Here is a 19080-nt window from a genome sequence, read left to right as displayed (position 1 = left end):
CAGTCCATGCTGATAGCACAGCCTCCTCAGAACAAAAGTGTTTTTTTCCCATTCTAGGAAATGGGACTTTTGCCATGACACTTATACATAACCTTCCAACTCACCAAACTTGGGAAGGACATAGAAATAACAAAAGACCAGCCTGTCCTGTGTTACATTCAAAGAGTGAATAAAACATTATTTTTTTTACCCTGGTAACCATCTAGCAGACTGAGGGCTATTAAGACATGGGCTCTGCTGCCTCTATTCCTCAGGACACCAGAAATCCACTCCTCTAACCCAACAGAATGGGAAACTTTACAGGTCCATGTTCAAAACTAAATCTCTTCTACTCTTTTCTCCCAATATCCAGCCAGAGACATTTTTCTAAAGGCAAGAAGAACGTGAAGGATCTGCTTGCAGTCAGCCCCTCCAGGGCTCTCCTGCTGTCTTTTGTACCAGTGGCTGTACTGTTGCTCATTTCTTCACTGTATGGTAGCAGCCAGTTATTCAGGAGACTTCAGTCTCTGATTAAAATCTCCATGTCCCCTACACTGAAATAAATACAACCTGTATAATCCTAAAAATGTGATCTCAAAATAATAAAATCACCCAGTTTATATCCTTCCATAAAAAAACACTTATTTACTTGCAAAGTAAAGAAAAGGGAAGGAAAAATCCCATGACTGGTGCTGGAGCTTGGAGGATCCTGTGCTTTTGCTTCCTGAGCAACAGTGGGAGAGCAAGAGGTGTGGGCAGGACCAAAGCTTCAGCTATGTAAACATCGCACAACAAGAGCAGGAAACCATCTGGGGAAAGAATAAATGAGGCTGGAGGCCAAAGGGCATTTCTAACCCTTGCAGTGAGGACCATCAGAAGCAGGAGGGCAAACAGCAACCTGAGGAGCTGCTCTACACCTCAGGCACATACCAGAGCTGCTGGCAGTACCAGGAGGCTGCAGCACTACCTAATGTCCATTTTTTTATCTTGTGTGCTTCTTTATCACTTCTATTTCTTCATGCTCCAAACAGTACTGGGCTGTGACAGGAGCAACAAGAAACCGTTTATGGTGTTCTCAAGAAGAAAATCACAGATTTTTAAAAATTAATTATCTGTGAAAGTACTACTCAAACGTAACACAAACCTATATCATTTTATGTTCCCTTCTGCAATACTCCTTGTGTAGACTCTTCCTATCAGTGACAGAGATTTCAAAGCAATTACCATTTATCTTTTGTCCTTGGCTTATATCACATAAAATTTTAAAAAACCCACTATATCCTCTAGTTTTTATATACCCTCTATATTGTAGTAGCCTTACCTCCAACTTTTGCATATTCTTTCTCCTACAAGCATCTCCTTATTCTTCCTTCATTCCTCACACCCTGAAGTGTTTTAATAATCCAGAAACATGATGAACAGATTTAGCACCTTCCAGTCATGTTCTCTTTTATAGTTTTAACCAATTCATCTGGTATCAGAAGAATCCCAACTCTAAAACCAGCTAATGTATGGTCAATGGTAATTTATGGTAATGTATGCTCTTTAGAGCAATACATCCAGAGAACCTTTTTATAATTAGCTGCATTGTTTAAATCAAAGAACTATTTAATGTAAAGTAAATATTTCATAGAAGTATATACACAAGTGTGCTGGATTTTACTGACTTCATTTAATGCAGTTAAAGTAAGAATAGGTCTCATTTTTCATCACTCCAATAAGGAAATTTCTTTCATTTCACAAGCTCTTTCTCAACTTTTTTGTTCCTGTTGTTGCTAGTTGCCTCCTATAATTGTGTAGCCTACAGCACACAGCTACTAATCTAATTCTTCGGTTATGGTTAATATTAATCCGTTCAGCTTTAATCCCTCCAATGTCTCTTTCCATGTACACTATGAATCTTTTGAGGAACAAAAGTGGCTCATCATTCTTTCAAGGCTGAGGAATTTTTCTCTTAGAGAAAGAGAATAGCAGCTTCCCACAATCCTTCATCCTCTCCCTCAGTTGTTAAACTAGGTCATCTTTGAGATACTTTTGCCTTCATCACACCTAATGACAAGCTGCCACGATTCCCAGATGTGTACCTCCCTGCTCATCTTCCTCTTGCTAGCTCAAAAGTCAGCAAGACTCTTAGCACGAACTTGAGAGCCAGACTTCTCAGCTCCTCTCTGAAGCACTCACAGTTCTGCCTCACTCTTTTTATACAGTCATTTAGCACCTCCAACTAGATGGAAAAATAAATTCATATACACTTCCCACAAACTCATCCCACAGGAGCCACGATGCTCCAGTGATGAAGCTGCCTCTCCCACTGGAAAGATTTCTAAGACCAACTCTGCTGCAGAACCATAGAGGTGCAAGGAAAAAGTGAACATGAAGTCTACATTAGAGCCAAAAAATGCTATGCTGTGACATGTAGAAAAGCAGTATAGAAAGCAGCCAAAGGTCAGGGAGAATGAGAAACAAGATAATCAAAGCAGGCCAAGGAAGGCAGTTCTGGTCCTCTGCCCACACAGGTGAGATCCCATCTGCAGAGCTGCCCCAGCCCTGGAGCCCTGGGGAGGACCTGGGGCTTCTGGAGAGAGTCCAAAGGAGGCACCAGGATGATCAGAGGAATGGAGCAGCTCTGCTGGGAGGAAAGGCTGGGAGAGCTGGGATTGTTCTGCCTGGAAAAGAGAAGCTTCAGACTGACCTAATTGTGACCTTCCAGTACCTGAAGGAGCTGACAGGAAAGGTGGAGAGAGACTATTTACAAGGGATTGACAGGAAATGGGTTCAAACTGACAGAGGGAGTGTTATGGGATACTGGGAAGAAATTCCTCCCTGGGAGGGTGGGCAGGCCCTGGTCCAGGTGCCCAGAGCAGCTGTGGCTGCCCCTGGATCCCTGGCAGTGCCCAAGGCCAGGCTGGATGGGGCTCTGAGCAGCCTGGGATAGTGGAGGTGTCCTTGCCCATGGTGGGAAGTTGAAACTCAACGATCTTTAAGGTTTTATCTAACCCAGGCCATTCAATTATTCTGTCATCCTCAATGTACCTTTCCACATTCTCTCTACTGTCTTCCATTTTTTTTCCCAGTTTAGCAGGGCTCAATGAAAGATAATTATGCACAACATGGTAGTTACTGTAGAAAGTACTAGTGCAGAGTTCCTGAGCAGATACAGGGCTCAGTACCCACTTTTATCCAACTTGAATGCAAAACAGGCTAAAGCTAGCACTGATCACCATTGCCACAGGGTATCTTCCATGACATGTTCACCTGGCATAATGAAAATCAGAGGTTTCATTCAGTTATCATTATTTCAAGTACATCTGATATTTCCCAGGGATGAGGAGTACTTCTGCCAGCAAATGACTCTCAAGAAGCCAGAGTAAGTTAACTGGTTACAACTTTTAGGTTTGGCTTTGTCATTTGTAATGCTGCTATGGGCTGCCAGTTTTAGAATTCTGATTAATCACTGCAGAGACTATGTGCAAAAAAACCCACAGCAAGCCATAAATTAATGAGAAGGATTACCCAAGTGGAAGATATGATCCCAGATATTATTGAATCATGCCTATTTACCTATGAAAAATAAACCCCAACCCTTTTATAAACAGATGTGAACAGAAGAATTGACCTGATCCTTACAGGCCTCAGGAAGGGGCTTGGGGTGTGCAAAATTGTTTTGATTCCCTGACAACACAACTTGGCAAAAACTCACAGAGAATAATCGGACCTAAAAGATCAGCTCTAAAAAGGCTCAATATCCTCCCCCTATAGTTTTATAACTCCAGCCAAGCAAATACAAGTGTTAGAATTGTCATAAGTTAACTTCCAGAATAACAGGAATTATCTTTTTCTCTTACAGCAAAAAGCAACTCCAAACTCCTGGAACAAGCATCTAGGCAAAAATCCGGCATCACAGAGTTCACGGCCATCAGAAAGAAAACATAAGAGTCCTGTACTGATATTAATTTACATTAATATGATCCTACTTTTTCTCGTTTTCAGCCACAAAGAACACCTCAAAGAAGAGACTTCTCTAGTGGGTCACTTACAATTCATCCCAATTTCCAATGAAAAATCTTGAGTTCTTTTGAGTTAAACATTAAGCTGTTTACTTTCTACTGATGCTTCCCATGAAACCTCTCTCTGCCATGTTTTTCTGCCCCATCTAGATCACCTACTTGGTTTCTTACTCTCAAGAGGACTGGGAAATGCTAAAGATAGCCTAAAAATATGAAGCTATATTTTAAGAAGATTTGAATTCTTATATACTGCCTTATTTTAACAGCTATGGTTTTATTTAAGCACCAAATATTGGAGATTCATCCGTCAATGATAACAAGTGACAACTTTATTTTAAACAAAATGCTACTCAGGTAGCAATGGAAAAAAGAGATGAGGGAGCAGCAGCAAAACTTTCACTGTAAAAATCCAGTGTGAAACATTAAGTCATAGAATAAATTAATACCTTACAGTAGCTGTACTTTATTTCTCTAACACACATTTATCAAACACAAAAACCACCAGCAAAAGTGTAAGGGAGTATAGTATTAAAAACTAGCAATCACAGATCCCAGTCAGTTATCCACCTTGGTGAAAACATCCAAGTGTAGAATAAACTTCTCCATTTGGTTTAACTAAATTCACATGGTACATAATGGCATGTTTAGAAACCAGGAAGTTTTATCAAATCACAGCCAAATCACACCAGTTCAGATTTTGCCAGACCACATTATTAGGACTGGCTCCACTTTGATGTGATCCTCAAATTGGAATATAACACTGACTCCTCTGTTTATCCGTCAGAAAGATGAACAGCTATGACAGTTCTGCATATCTATAAATATGCCAAAAAATTATTTTAAAGCTTTTACATGTTTGGACAAAATTCAAATCACAATTTCTTTGCAGCAGTTTATCAACCATGTTGTATTTCCACTTTAAACCAAATAAAAACTTGGTCTCATTGTCTAAAAACATTTTAAACCTCTTGTTCATTACATTGCACAAGAATTCATAACACAAATCTTAAGAGATCTGTACAAATTTGACATTACTATAAGAATTCCATTAAGCAGCACTTCTTTGTATGCTCAAGGACTCTGGAGCAATAGCCTTGTAATACTAACATGATAAAAAGTGTTCTGGTTTTCAGAACTGTATTCAGAAGAGAGGTAAAATGAGATGGATCTAAATCACAAATGCCAAAGAAAAACTGTGAACAGAATTTATAACAGCTGATAGCTATTCCTGAAAGAAAAACATCTAAGCCACTTGCTAATATATTTGCAGCCTAATTGCTGATATACACTTTTATATATGTGCTTTCTTTTGCAACTAAACATTCATCCAAACTTCAATATATTTAACATTTATTCCTAAAGGTTGCTTCGTATTTTCTACGACAGATTTTCAGTTTTTAGTTTTTAGAGTGGACCAGCTTTAAATGAAATTCAGCTCTTCCTAAAGCAGCCCAATTTAGCTTTTCTTTAACATTTCAGTTGGAGTTCCTAGTTCAAGGTTAGTTATCTTACTGCACAGTCTAGAATGTAGAATATTCATGTAGGAAAAAAAATTTCCAAATGGTATGTTCAGTGTGAATATTAAACAAATTATACACCTATAATGTTGAGACTTCAATTGTTTCAGAGAATCCCTTAAGTCCTCACATCTGGCCTTGTTTGTGTTTTGCAGCTATTCTGGAAGAAGGGTGCTTTACTTCACAAAAATAAAGCCAATAGGTGCAGCCTACCATAAACACCAATGTGATGTAACTGCTCTTCTGCAAAATTAAGTATTAATTTAATATCAAATGCCACAGACAACAAAGCAGTATTCTGGATGGCTGACTACACATGCTGTCATTGAATGTGTATTAGGGCAAATAATGGGAATTACCTACATTTCTAATCACTATATCTGGCTTTAGCAAGAAAAAACGAAACAAAAAACCCCCAGCCAACCACCAAAACTCAACAGCATTAATGTATTTTTTTAAAAAAGGAGCTGTAGGAATCGCAAAATAACCAGTCAACAACCATTTAGAGGAACTCCTACTATGTCAGGGAAGAAGACAGTAAGTACTGACAGAAAGCAACAGGCCATGCTGAAGACTCTCCTACAATTAAAATACAGATCCACAAGTCTTATTGTCTTTAGGAGCCACAGCTTGTGGTAGGTACCAGAAAGTGATGTTTTCACAAGCAATAATTAAAAGTAAGGATTAACATAGTTGGAAAAATAATAGAATAGAGTAATAACAAAGACTTCTACACAATAATGTTCAGGGTACAGTACTCTCCTCATAGGTTCTACAAGTTTTAGTGCCTAAAGTACATGAAAAGTTGTCCAAGCTTGTATCACAAAATCAGGAAAAGATGATTTGTGCTGCAGTGAGGCAGAAGGGCTAAAACTAGTGAACTTCACATTAAAGCTTTCTGCTTCTTCCATTCAACCCTGACTTTCATATTCAGAGTAAATGATATAAAACACCACTTTATGGCAAAATCTCTTTGTCTTGAGCTAATTAAATGCATACATTATCATGCAGGTAGCACCTGTACGTGGCACTGCAGCACACACAAATGGCATTAAATACATTACATTTTTCTTCACTTAAATGAGGGAAAGCACATGCATGAGGAGACAATTGGACAAGCATAATCTTCAGAGCTTGAAGTTCTACACAGTCAACAACTCATTTCTCAGTCCTTGCTAGAATGAGCTTAGAGTATAAATTTCAGAGAGACTGCAAACAGAGTAACAACCTTGGCAAAATTTAAAGCAGAAAAACAGAAATACATCACGATATGCAGAGCTGAAAGAGGAGAAGGGATGCAAAAGCAATGTTTTTTTAATGCTGTCAGAGATTCACCAATAAACTCCCTTCTCATTACAATATCATCAAGTTAACAAATGGTAAAGCATTAACCAAACAAGAGGGTGTCAAGAACTGCTAGGAAGAACAACACAGCACACTTTAAAAGACACCAACAGATGTTCCTGATTTTGTCCAAAAAAGTGCCATCACCTTTATATCCAAAAGGAATTTCACTATCTCAAACAAGAAGATTAAAATCTATCAAGCTAGATTTAAAATAAAACAGTACTAATGGGCTTGCTGGTATCACAGACAGCCTCCAACAATGTTTTGACTACCTTAATGGTCCTCCCTTTCCACAGTTCTCAAGATTACTGCTACACTCCTTGAGAGACAAAACTACCTGCACACAGGTAAACTAAGACTCCCTGCTCCATTTGATACAGTCTGCAGAAAGATGGATTCTGAGAAAATAATGGACTTTGAAAGAAATCAAGATGATGACAACTCAAGCTGATCCTGGAAGCAAGCAGGATTGTCAGTGAATGCCATCTGTCTGAGAGGCAGAACAGCAGAGTTCACAAGCATGAAGCTGGACTCAAGGTGCTGGGTATGTGATACTGGACTTCCCAGTGCTATACACATCATGCAGAATCAGAGTAACTGGAGCAGCAATACAGGCCACTGGACTTAGGAAATCAGAAATCAAGTATTGAGAAGACTTTCACAGCAAATCCTAGTAAAAGCCAAACACTGACCTCCCTACTTCATCTACTTCAAGTATACGGTGTCACTGCTCCTGCTTAGCTATTCCCACCACAGGCATTTCCAAAAGATGAACAGGTCTTTAGACTTTCTATAAATTCTACCTCAAGCAGCAGTGTCTCAATTAGACATTTAAGAGATACTATCAAGAGCTACCCAATAAAAATACAGAAAACTTTCAATTGGTAACCTTTGCTTTATTCCTCTCTGCAAATAAAATTCTTCCTTGGAGTCAAGGGCTCTATACAGAAAGAACTGTGACTAAGGAAATGTTTACACACTAAAATCCCCAAAAGATTTCTTGTAGCATTAAACTGATGGCATATACTCATTAGAAAGCTCTCTTCTCAAAAAAAAAAAAAAAAAAAAAAAAGCATAAGAATTATAGTGGTTAAGGTATTAAGTGCAATTTCTAGGTCACTATATATAGTAAGTGTTTCACTCAAACACTAGTCTCAATTCATGCTGCTCAACAAAGGAAGTTATATACCAAATCTGCCAATAGCAGATGCTCTGCTTGTACTTTGGAAAAACATCAAGATGGGGGAGGGGAGGGGGAAACAAGCAATATTTAATATCTTGCACATAAAAGCACTATAGCAAGCTCTGGAATGTGAGTAGCATGTCTCACATCTCCCATATTAAACAGTAACAGAACGAGACAAAGCAGCAGTGATTTTTACAGCAGCATTAGATGACCTGAACAGCTTTGAAGGAAAGGGATGGTAACATTCCCATTTCACAACTTGTAAGGAAAGCCAAACCACAAAGAAATTAAATGAACTTGACACAACAACTCAATGGGCACAAAGAAAAGACAGAACCTACCTTTTCACACAGTGCTGTATCCACGACATCATATTGCCCCTGCCAGACAAAGAAGCATCTGGTGTTCCCCAGGACAGTTGTGACCACCTGCTCTGACTGCCAGAGCTCCAGCAAGGGGTACACAGCAGTAAACACATTCTGCCTGCTTTACACTCACATTTAACTTTTAAGAAGCATTAATATTAATTATAACTTCCCTAGCATATTTTAGCAGACCAGTTGGGTTTGTTTTTCCTTTTTTTGTTTCTCAAGAGATACCACACTCTTTCAGAGAGTCCTTCCTGAGCATACAGACAGGTCACAGGGAATAAAAATCTTAAGGAAAACAGTTAATATCAAGAGCTAAGAATGTGGAATTTCAGAAGGGCAAGAACACATGAACTAGTGTAGGTATTTCACTTGAGGTTTTTTTCACAGAAGCACCTTCCCAAATGCAGGGCAACAAGAAACAGAGCTCTGCCCTCAGGCTGGGCAGTGGCACAACAGGAAGCAGTGTGGAGGTGCAGAGCCTTGCTGGAGCACTGCTGGCAAACCCCCATGGACACTTTTTGTTGCAGCTCACCTTCCTACCAGCAGCAGCCAAGTCCTTGTAGAAAATACATATGGCACGCCTGATAATAAAAAGAAAAACTTGGCTTCTCTGATATTTCAAAATGTTATCGGGAGTTTATATCACTGAACTCAGTACTGCTGGTAGCACATTACATGAAGTATAAAATAAGAAATGCCTGGTAGGGGTTATCAACATTCCCTGCCACACCACTGAAATGAGACATGCTATCTCAATCTGTGGTTTGAAGCCACATCCGGATATTAAAAAACTCTGGTGCAGCATCATCCAACAGATTTGTTTAGTGCTGTTTTTTTTCTCAAAAGGCCTGAATCAAAAAGAGGAGAGGAAAAATAAACACTTTAATGCTTACAAAATCACCAACTGGAGAATGCACTTAAAGGTGCGTGCTGGTAGATCTGGCTGATCAATGGACAGATACAAACTGCTCTTATGGTTTCAAGTCTTCTCAACAAGAAACTTAAGCTGTTTAAGAAAGCCAAGAGAAATCAAAGATTTATAAAAATAAGTACTGAAATAAAAGTGGTAAAAATAATGCACATTCATCCCAGACCAAGCAAGGTTGTGGACAATGAGAACACTAGGACAATTGAACATTTGAGAAGTCTGAGTTTTTGAGCAGTGCTTTTAGAGAAAACAATTGTCAGTGAAGTGGCAAGAGCAATCCAGACATGAATTATTCTGAAAATGTAATTTTTATCCACAAAGAAGTTGGGCAGCTGGCACATGGTCATCTCATGAGGTTTAACAAGACCAAGTGCTACAGCTGCATCTGTGTTGGGGCAGCCCTCAGGATCAATCCAGGCTGGGAATGAACAGGTCAAGAGCAGCCCTGGGAGAGCCCTGGGGGAGCCGTGGGGCAGAGCCGGCCCTGCCCGGCCCCGAGAGCTGCACCCAAACCTGCCCTGGGCTGGGCCAGGGGGCACCTGGGAGGGGATCCTGCCCCTCTGCCCTGGGGGAGACCCCCCTGCAGAGCTGCCCCAGCCTGGCCAGCACAGGAGGGACCTGGAGCTGCTGCAGAGAGCCCAGAGGAGGCTCCAGGAGGAGCAGAGGGATGGGAAAACTGGGATTTTTCAGCCTGGAAAAGAGAAGTTTCAGGGTGACCTCACTGCAGTCCTCCAGTGCCTGAAGGAGCCAAAAAGAAACAGGAAGAAAGTCTATTTTTAAGAGCCTGGAGTGACAGGACAAGGGGGAATAGCTTCAAACTAAAACAGAGCAGGTTTAGATCATATATTAGAAATAAATTTTTCATGTGAAGGTGCTGAGTTCCTGGCACAGGATGCCCAGAGAAGCTGTGGCTGTCTCACCCCTGCAAGTGCTGAAGGCCAGGTTGGACGGGGCTTGGAGCAACCTGGGATAGTGGAAGGTGTCCCTGCCCATGGTGGGAGGCTGGAACTTGATGATCTTTAAAGTCTCTTCCAACCCAGGCCATTCTATGATTCTATTAAATACAATAATAAATGAAGGGAGGACAAGGAATGGAAATCACTGTACCAGGGAGAGAATGGAATCATGGAAAATAAGCACCCTGGGAGATTGCAGAAGTAAGTCTTGTCAATCAAAAGCAACCAGCTTTATCGTGCAGTTTTGAAAGGATCAGATGAAGGGCAAAGCAACAGATGTACGACATGAATAATAATAAAATATTTGACAAAAAACTCTCTCAAGACTGCTACTCTCCAAAATTAACTCAAATTGGCTTGGACAGAAACACTACAATGTAACCTGAAACTCAATGACTAGTCATAATAAGAAAACAGAAAAGCCTAAAGCAGAAAATAAAAACAAATAAATAGATAAAAAGATGAGCATTCCCTGGGCTGGGAAACCCTCCAACTGCCACACTGAAAAGTGCTGTGTCAATTTAGACCAATGTTCCCAGAAGTTAAAGCAATAAACAGAAATGGACTGCAAGTCTTGATTAGTGAGATACTGCAAAGATTGAAATTAGTTCTGACACTACTCAGAAACAGAAGCAGAACTGAGTATGTTTGAGATCCACAGAGAACATTTCCAGATGGTAATAAACTTTGCAGATAAGTTGCAATGCCAATTGGTACAAAACAGTAATAAGATGACCTAAAGTGATTTAACCTGGGGTGTTTTTAAAACAGCAAAATAAAGATTCAGTGGGTACTGGGAAGTGAAAACTGCAGTAAAAGATCAAATTGAGAGACACAGAAAAAGAGAAGCATAAAGAGAGCATATTAGAAAAACATTACAATAAAAAATAGTAGTAGATAGCAGATCAGTTCTGAGGGTAAAACAAAAAAACACACAGCTCTGGAGCAAGCTATGAGAAGAGGACCTGTATGCTGCACATTAATAAAACTCCTGTAGAAGATGTCCTTCATTCCTGCAAAATGTACATTAAAGGTGTAATTGAGGGAATCTGGAGTTCATTCCCTATAACCTACACGCACACTTCACTCCCTTCCCAAGGAGCTGTCCCCACTGTCAGCTTCCCTTCTACACACCTTGCCCTCTGCTTGCCAAAACAAGAGTAATTCATGCACCAGAATCCATCACCACCATACAGTCAAACATACCATGCTGTACACAATTTAATACTAACAATTATTCAAAATACAAATGCCACAAAATCTCACCAATCTCCATTTAGAAGAAGAGATCAAGAAACCAATTTCTTAGCTTCTAATTTTCATGGTCCTAAAAAGACTGTAAGAAAAAACAGGTAAAAGCCCACACAGATTGAGAGGCTTTCTTGTACTGATCTGATCCTTTCAAAAGTGATATCCCTTCTTTTCTTGTATCTGATCCTTTCAAAAGTGTTAAGGGGGAAAAAAGCAAGCAAACAGAAAACCCCCAACAATATACTTCTGTAGTTTTTTCAAATGGCAGTAAAACTACTTAGTTTTGCTGATGTCAGTCAAGTGTAATCACCAAAACCAAAGGTTGATTTTGGTTATAATCTACTTGAAATTTACGACAATGTTTTAAAGAGCTTCCTTATTAGGTCACTGAGAAATAACTAACATTTGCAAAGCTTTTCACTGTGCTTTATTACAGCTCCAAGCGCTAATCCAAGGCTCAACTTTGAACACACAGATAGCTTTCAATCTTATTAACAGAAAAACATTACTTATAGTGAGTGAATTTAGAGTAAGTGCAATTAAGTGAGTGCAACTAAAGTCAGATTAAAGCTGCAATGCTTACCAGTCATACAGCAGAGCTTCAGAGAAAACACAGGAAATTGCATCATTAATTGAGCACCACAGCACCATTTTATTTTTCTGAACCAGTAATACATTTAATATGTTTCTAAAGTTAGAGCATGAAAGGGTTAAATACTTTTTGTCTTATTTTAAAAACACTCTATGTGGCAAGGCTATTAAGTCATTCTGGCATGCTCTCCACATAAAGCAGCTGCTGTACAGTATGTTTTACTTTATAAAATATCTTTAATCAGCACACTGACTAGTTCTGTCATTTATAATTAAGGAGGTAAATGGCAGGTGCAGCATTAATTAGCAAAACTGAAGTCTTTGTGAAGGCATGCAGTCGTACCAACTCAATGCTTTCTAGGAACAGAAATTATGGCTAACAGCTTTGTTGCACCAGAAACTTGATTCGGTAAGACTGTGCCAAGAAAGAGGGACATTTACAAAACATTTACACTTCTGAAGCCTTTACTATCCTATATTACCAGAATAATTTCTAAAACTCTTCCTTCTAAATTTAAAAACAGAAAACTATTCAGAAGCAGAAAAGCCACCCGCTTAGCTCAGTTATTCTCAGAGTCTATGTTTCCACCTTACAAATGACAGAGGGACAAGGGCAGAGGTACAGGTCAAGAAACAGGCAAAGTGGTTCTCTTACATGAAAAGGTTTTTCCAGCCAACAGCTAAGAAACTGGCTGGCCTAACATCTGGAGAAATGCCCACAGCCATAATTTAAAGACAGAGCAGTGCTGTTGTGATCACTTCCATGAACATAGGACCACCAGCTCCGCAATTACCTTCATAACAATTCTGCGATTGCCACCTTAAAAGACTTTGTTTTTTTTTTGGAGAAGGTCCATAGTCCGTGACCTAAACTAAATCTATCCTTCCTTTTAAAACTGCAGAGGTTATTTTGGCTTGAAGGACTTCTGGAAGGTAGCCTTACAACTATTTTTACACATCTGCAGAGCACACACATTCAGCATGATGTCCTACCAGATCTGTAACACCTCCAAAGCAGCAGTCACCCTCAACACCCGTACTGACAGTGCTGCCTTGTGGGTGCCCCCAGCCCAGAGTGGGGCATCCCCCTCCACGCCCATCTGCTCTGCAGAGTTCCCAGGCACCACCTCAGCATGCAGCACCACTCATCAAAACCAGTGCACTGGTGGGGCTGGAAGAATCACAGTGTTCATGTCTCGTTTGTAAATGTACAGTGTGCTGATCTCCAAGCAAACCCTCTCAGGTACTGCACTGGCTTTGGCCACACCGAGACTGCAGTCTGAATGGAGCCAAGAAGCCCCATTTTTGTATTGATTCAAGGCAAAAAGATTAACCCTTCTGAATGACAAATTAGCCACACTATGCTTCAAAAGCAACTCAAATATATGTTCTTCAGTGAAGTGAAGGCACAAAACTACATCTAATGATACATTTAATAATACAGCAGTGGTAAAATTGTAGTAAAGAGACTTTTGCATTAATTTTAAGAGAATCTATGTATTTCTGCCCAAATTCACATCTGTCTTAAATAGAAAGCAGAATAAACACCAGGCAAAGCAACTCCACCCTGTGCTACGAACTAGCAGACCAGCTGCAGAGCTCTATATGATACCAACCCCTCAAATACCACACAAAGCATTACACTGATTTGTGCTTCACTGATGTTAAGTGACTGTTTCTCCAGTGGGCAGATAGTGCCTTCCACAGGCCCAGAAATAAGCACTTCCAAGGCAAACTCCAGTAATAAACTGCAGTGGATGGAAGGCATGTTTACTTGTGTTTTTCTTTCAGTGCTAATTCTGAGTTAAAATTGAACCTTCTGGGAAGGAACACAATCCCCAGCTGTGAGCAGTACCCACTGCCAACCAACTTATGAAGCAGAACCGCTACTGACTCACAAATGAGTTATTCACCCATCCTCCTTCTGACAAGCAGAAAAAGTACATGACCATGGCTGACAGAAGAGAAAACAAGATTCAAACAGAGGGATTCAGGAAGGGTAAGGAGAAGAATTTAGAAAACAACAAAGACCATTTATTTTATTCTGCAAGAAGACACAAACAATGACAATAAAACACTTTTAAGTAGACTTAATTAATTCTGTAAATGGACAGATAACAAGTGCTGCACAAACAAATCAAAAAGCCACTAGTTATAAGCACCACGATATTTTGTTTGAGAGTGCAAAATGAGATGCTGGTATTTCAATAATATTTTTAAGCTTTCTTAGATTAGGCACAATTACTGTGGGTATGAAACAGCTGTTTTGACCTAGAAGAAGAGAACCTAAGGATAGGAAAAAACTTTGTCTGTAAGAGGGAACAGACTTCAGAGAGTACACATGGGGGGATTACAGAACCTGCCCTCCCAGACAGGTGTGGCTCACAGCTAAAATATTTCAGACAGAAGTAGGCAGATTTTTATGCCATCACAATTTCAGTCCCCAGACAGGTCTAAGACAGTGAAGATCATATAAACTCTCTGAGAAGACAGCAGCCATGCCCTGCCATATGGTCTGACACAGTTCAGCACATGGGATCAGTTACAACTGTTTTCCTTTTCCCAAAAATAGCATTAAAATATAAGTGATAGCTTCAATTAGAAGTGAAGCAGCTTGTCAAAAGATTAAATTAGAAGCAATCCAATGTTCTGAGACAATGTAGATGATACAAAAATTTACAAAAATTGGTAGAAGGTATAAATACAATTAAGACTGAGAAAATAAATGAACACATAAATAAATCAATTCCTCCACTACTATGGCATTGTGCAGTATTTACTACCAAGGTGGATGGAGAGATGTTTATGGCACACTCATAGAATAGCATTAAATTCACATTTTCCTGTCTGTGAGCTCGGTTTAAAAAAGCCTATCAGAGGCTAAACTACCTTATGCCATTCAGAAAGCTTCATTAGCTAAGGCTGCTGCAAACTGGCAAAGCAGCTTGAAAAAGCCTGCTTTATTGTTTAACTTGCTTGGGCTTAACACAGGATACTGACTTTTCCTTATGGCTCACCTTCCTCTCAGAAACACCTTGAGATTCAGGGGTTCCAGTTCTAAGGGTACTGTGTTCCAGATGGTGGTGGATCATTTCATATCACATGACCAATATCAACTCATGTTTTGTATCTCTGTTTGCAAATATCATTCCCAGGGTGTGATTTGGTGGAATCTGATTAAATGACACAAGAGTGGAGCTCTACAGGCAGATACATTATATAAAGTACTTGGATACACCAGAATGCAGTTAATAGACAGGTCTTACTTTCCCATCCAAACAGCATAGCTTTCAGGGAGTTGTGGAACAAAAAGTATAGATCTTCCAGTATCAACATCTACTGCTCCAAAGCAGCCAGCTTCAGTTACTCCAAAAGTCCAGTGAAAGTAAGATTCCTAGGTTAAAACAAAATACATTCTTAGAAGCAAGACCTCACTTCTACCAGCTCTAAAAATACACTATAGTACATATTAATTCCTATTTCCACGTATCTAGAAGAGGTCTCTTGCTTTTGGAGTGGGAGAAGTAGTTTAGGTCTAAACCTTTTCAGACTGGTTAGTTTTAGGCTAGAATAATGCCTTTGCTGGCAACTGGAAAGGATCAGAGATTAATAAACCACCATAAAGAGATTAACTCAGCATAACAGACACTACACATTAAAATACATTCTTCCAATCTAGAATTAGGGAATGTATTATCAGGGAGAAACAATCACCTCACAAGACACAAAACAAAAGCAGAGTGCAGCTTCATTGGGTTGTAGAATGCTGAAGTGAAACCCCAACCTTTCCCAGAGAAGAGGAACCTGAACTAGGAACAGCCCTTAGCCAAAAGTTGTTTTTAGAACAAGCAAGCAAACAACAAAACACCTAACAATACAGGATTTAATTTCGATAAGGACAGACACGTGATCTAGTACCCTGAAAGGTGCATCTCCTCTAAAACTAGACTAATAACTACATTAGGACATGTGCTATCTAAATTAGAATTTACTGCATTTGTTTCTTCATAACATACAACAACTCAATTAAATTCACAAAACAAAGTGCTGCAGAAACCATGCAGGGTATGGGATATGCATAATTTGAGTTCTTTTACACCAACATCCCCAGAAAGTGTTACAGCCTATTTGTGACAGAAGAATACATGAGTATTTAAGGAAGAGTCTAATTTAAGAAGATAAATGTTGTAAATTCCAAGCTATAGGCTGCTGTTTTATAAAACCATGAAATATATTTTTCTATTAATTAATTCATCTTAGGTCTGCTGTAACATGTTTTATTACACAAAGAAGGTTGTTTTTTGGGTCACAGACAAGACTGAAAAAATGAAGAAATATTCTACTGCTGTCTACAAGATTAGATTCAAACACTGTAAAGCCTTGAAGAGGTTTAGGCACTTTAAAACAGATAATGAGCCTGCACTAAAGCACTGAAAGTGAGAGCAACTCAAAGCTGAAGAACCAATGTTATAAAGAAGCCAATTTATTTGTGAAGCAAGATAATGCAAATCTGAGAGACAGAGAAAATAATTTAAAATTATTTAAAAATTAATGCAGTTGAAGGGAGTTTCTTGATTTGAAGTTTTGATTCAGCTCTTACCTGGCGAAACACAATACCAGTATCAGTACAGTATCTCTGGGTTTCTTCTCCACCCTGCAGCAGAACAATTGAATTCTTCTGGACATCCTTATTCTGTCTCAGCCGTTCACACAGTCGTCTTCTGTTCAAGGCAAAGAGCGCTACAGGCACTTTCAAAGTCTCATTCCCCAGCCAAAAGAAGGGTCTAAAAGAGATTTTTTTCAATTGACAATTAATGGCAAAGATAGTGGCTAGCACAATTTAGATGCACAGTACTCATTAGTTTAATTCAACTCTACTAACAAGAGGATCATCACTCCTGGGGAAGAGATGTTGTACACACACGTTGCTCTCAAGCAACCATCAAGCATTGCTCACACAAGTACCACAGGAAAAAGGTGGAAACAGCAGCCAAGGCTGGCTGCAGCTCCAGCCCACAGCACGTCCCTCATCACATCCCTTTGGGTAATGCAACACAAAGTGACTGCAGCCCGTGTCAGCTGAGGAGAGGCAAAGCAGGAGGGAAGAAAATTAGTTCTGAGGTGCTGAAAACAGAAGTTGATGTTTATAGTAAGTCTAGCAAATTTCAGCAAGACCTTGTGGGAAACAGGGAGTGCAGAGAAAAGATGATGGACAGCAGACACAGGACAACAGCACTGCCCACACTCACACAGGATGTGCAAATCTCTTTTCTATGTATGTATGTTTATTCTTGAACACACACAAGCAGCCTCAGCTGGTGACTGAACTCAAACACGTGGCCACAGCAGCATGTATTGGGTACCACCACTTGTCCCTAAGGCCACACAAATGTGCTGAGACAGCCCAGAAAGCTTCTGAAAGATTGTACTCAACAGAGCTGCAACTACGAGGATACAGTTCAAAAGCAGAGAGCTCGCTGTTACTAAGTAATTTTAGATGTTGTAAGTACCTCAAGAATACGCGGCTGATTCATACACGTTTATTTCAGGTCTGTAAGTGCACCTTTTGGAAATTTACCACTAGAAACACTATAGCTTTTCTAGGATATGGAGCAGAGGGAGGCCTTTAACCAGATATGAGAAGAATCTAAAAGCAGTTTGTTTTGGAGGTGTTTTTTAATGCTTAATAGAGCAAAGTTATGCTTTGGAGCTTCAGTATTAGATATTATCAATAAAATTTATCCATAAAATCCTATTATTTGAATCCAATTTGTCCCTCCACCTCAGCTTCTCCAAGACTGACAGGATGGTCACTTTCTATCAGCCATGCTTTACAAATGCCAGAAAGGTGCAGTTACCTTGTTACTATGTTAAGATGACAAAAAATGAACCAACCACCAAAGTACTTAACCTCAGAGGAGCAAAGCTCCACATCTTAATTATTATATAGCTTTCATAGGCAATCTGAAAGGTAACCTTTGATTTATAGCTGCATAACCTCCTAAAACACTCTATCAACCTCAGAAATGTAAACCCTGTAATTTCCCACTGCAGCCACAGCATAAAAGACCTAATAAAATACTTTATTTTACTTGCTTATAATCACTTGATATAACAGCATAAGTAATTTTAGAAGGTAAAAGACTGCTCCTCCTAATCCAATTTTCAAACTATCTGCTTACAAGTTCAGCTGATGGTGCACAAAACCCAAATGTGTTTATTTTTATTCCTTCTAACACACACCTGACAACCCCTCACCAAGGCAAGGTAATCATCACAAGGGCTGCAGCACAGCAGCACAGCCTGGAAGCTGTGCATAAGCTTTTGTTTTGGGGTAACCATGCCTGTAAGAAGAAGGAAGCAAGTTCACAAAATCCTAGCAAAAGCTACTGAAAGTTTTAAGTCAGATAGTGAACCTCAAAAATAGGCAAGGCTCTCCAGGTACAAAGCTGCAGCTCAGTAATTCAGCAATGCACAAGAGGCTGAAAAGGCTGTTCTCCAAGCATGATCATCTCTTGGAGTAAGTACATGCAACAGCCTGGAAATCATATGCTCACCTTATGGGGCATTTGCAAAAGGGAGGAGAGAACATCATCAGATACCCTGCTGATTAAAAAAAAAGCCCCAAAAAACTAACAGGCAGAGGTTGTAGCACAGCCTGTTTTATGTTTTTGCTTCAAAGGAAGGAAAAAAGTCACCTTCATTGCAATTTTACTCACTTCACAAGTTTGGGGATCTTTTGCTATGATTTAAAAAAAAAAAAAAGAAAAAAGAGAGAACTCTGACCTCTCTCCTCCAGGCCTATTCCTACATCCTGGAGTTCATAGGAAGCTGCTACAAAGACACATTTTCATCTCTCTTAAGTCTAATATTAATGCTTTTATTACACTTAAAACCTTTGACAATCCAAACACCCTTAAAGAGAAATAATGACATCAGACAGCAAT

At 39.5% G+C, this 19080-nt stretch overlaps 1 protein-coding gene across 6 annotated transcripts in view; it reads right to left on the bottom strand.

Moving 5' to 3' along the window:
* PEPD (peptidase D) overlaps positions 1-19080 on the bottom strand; it is a 199672-nt gene that overhangs the window by 123987 nt on the left and 56605 nt on the right. For 4 of the 6 annotated variants that reach the window (XM_085589435.1, XM_085589434.1, XM_085589436.1 and 1 more), the window contains exons 2-3: positions 16734-16917; positions 15400-15527 (exon numbers count right to left, since the gene is read on the bottom strand). In XM_085589435.1, coding sequence (XP_085445561.1) covers positions 15400-15527; positions 16734-16917 — 312 coding nt within the window. The remainder of the gene's footprint in view (positions 1-15399; positions 15528-16733; positions 16918-19080) is intronic. The other 2 variants (XM_085589437.1, XM_021536684.3) reach the window with 1 other exon arrangement.

This window comes from Lonchura striata, chromosome 11 (genome assembly GCF_050655825.1).
Source record: "Lonchura striata isolate lonStrDom1 chromosome 11, ASM5065582v1, whole genome shotgun sequence".
Lineage (NCBI taxonomy): Eukaryota > Metazoa > Chordata > Aves > Passeriformes > Estrildidae > Lonchura > Lonchura striata.
This window is presented reverse-complemented; position numbering and strand designations above follow the sequence as displayed.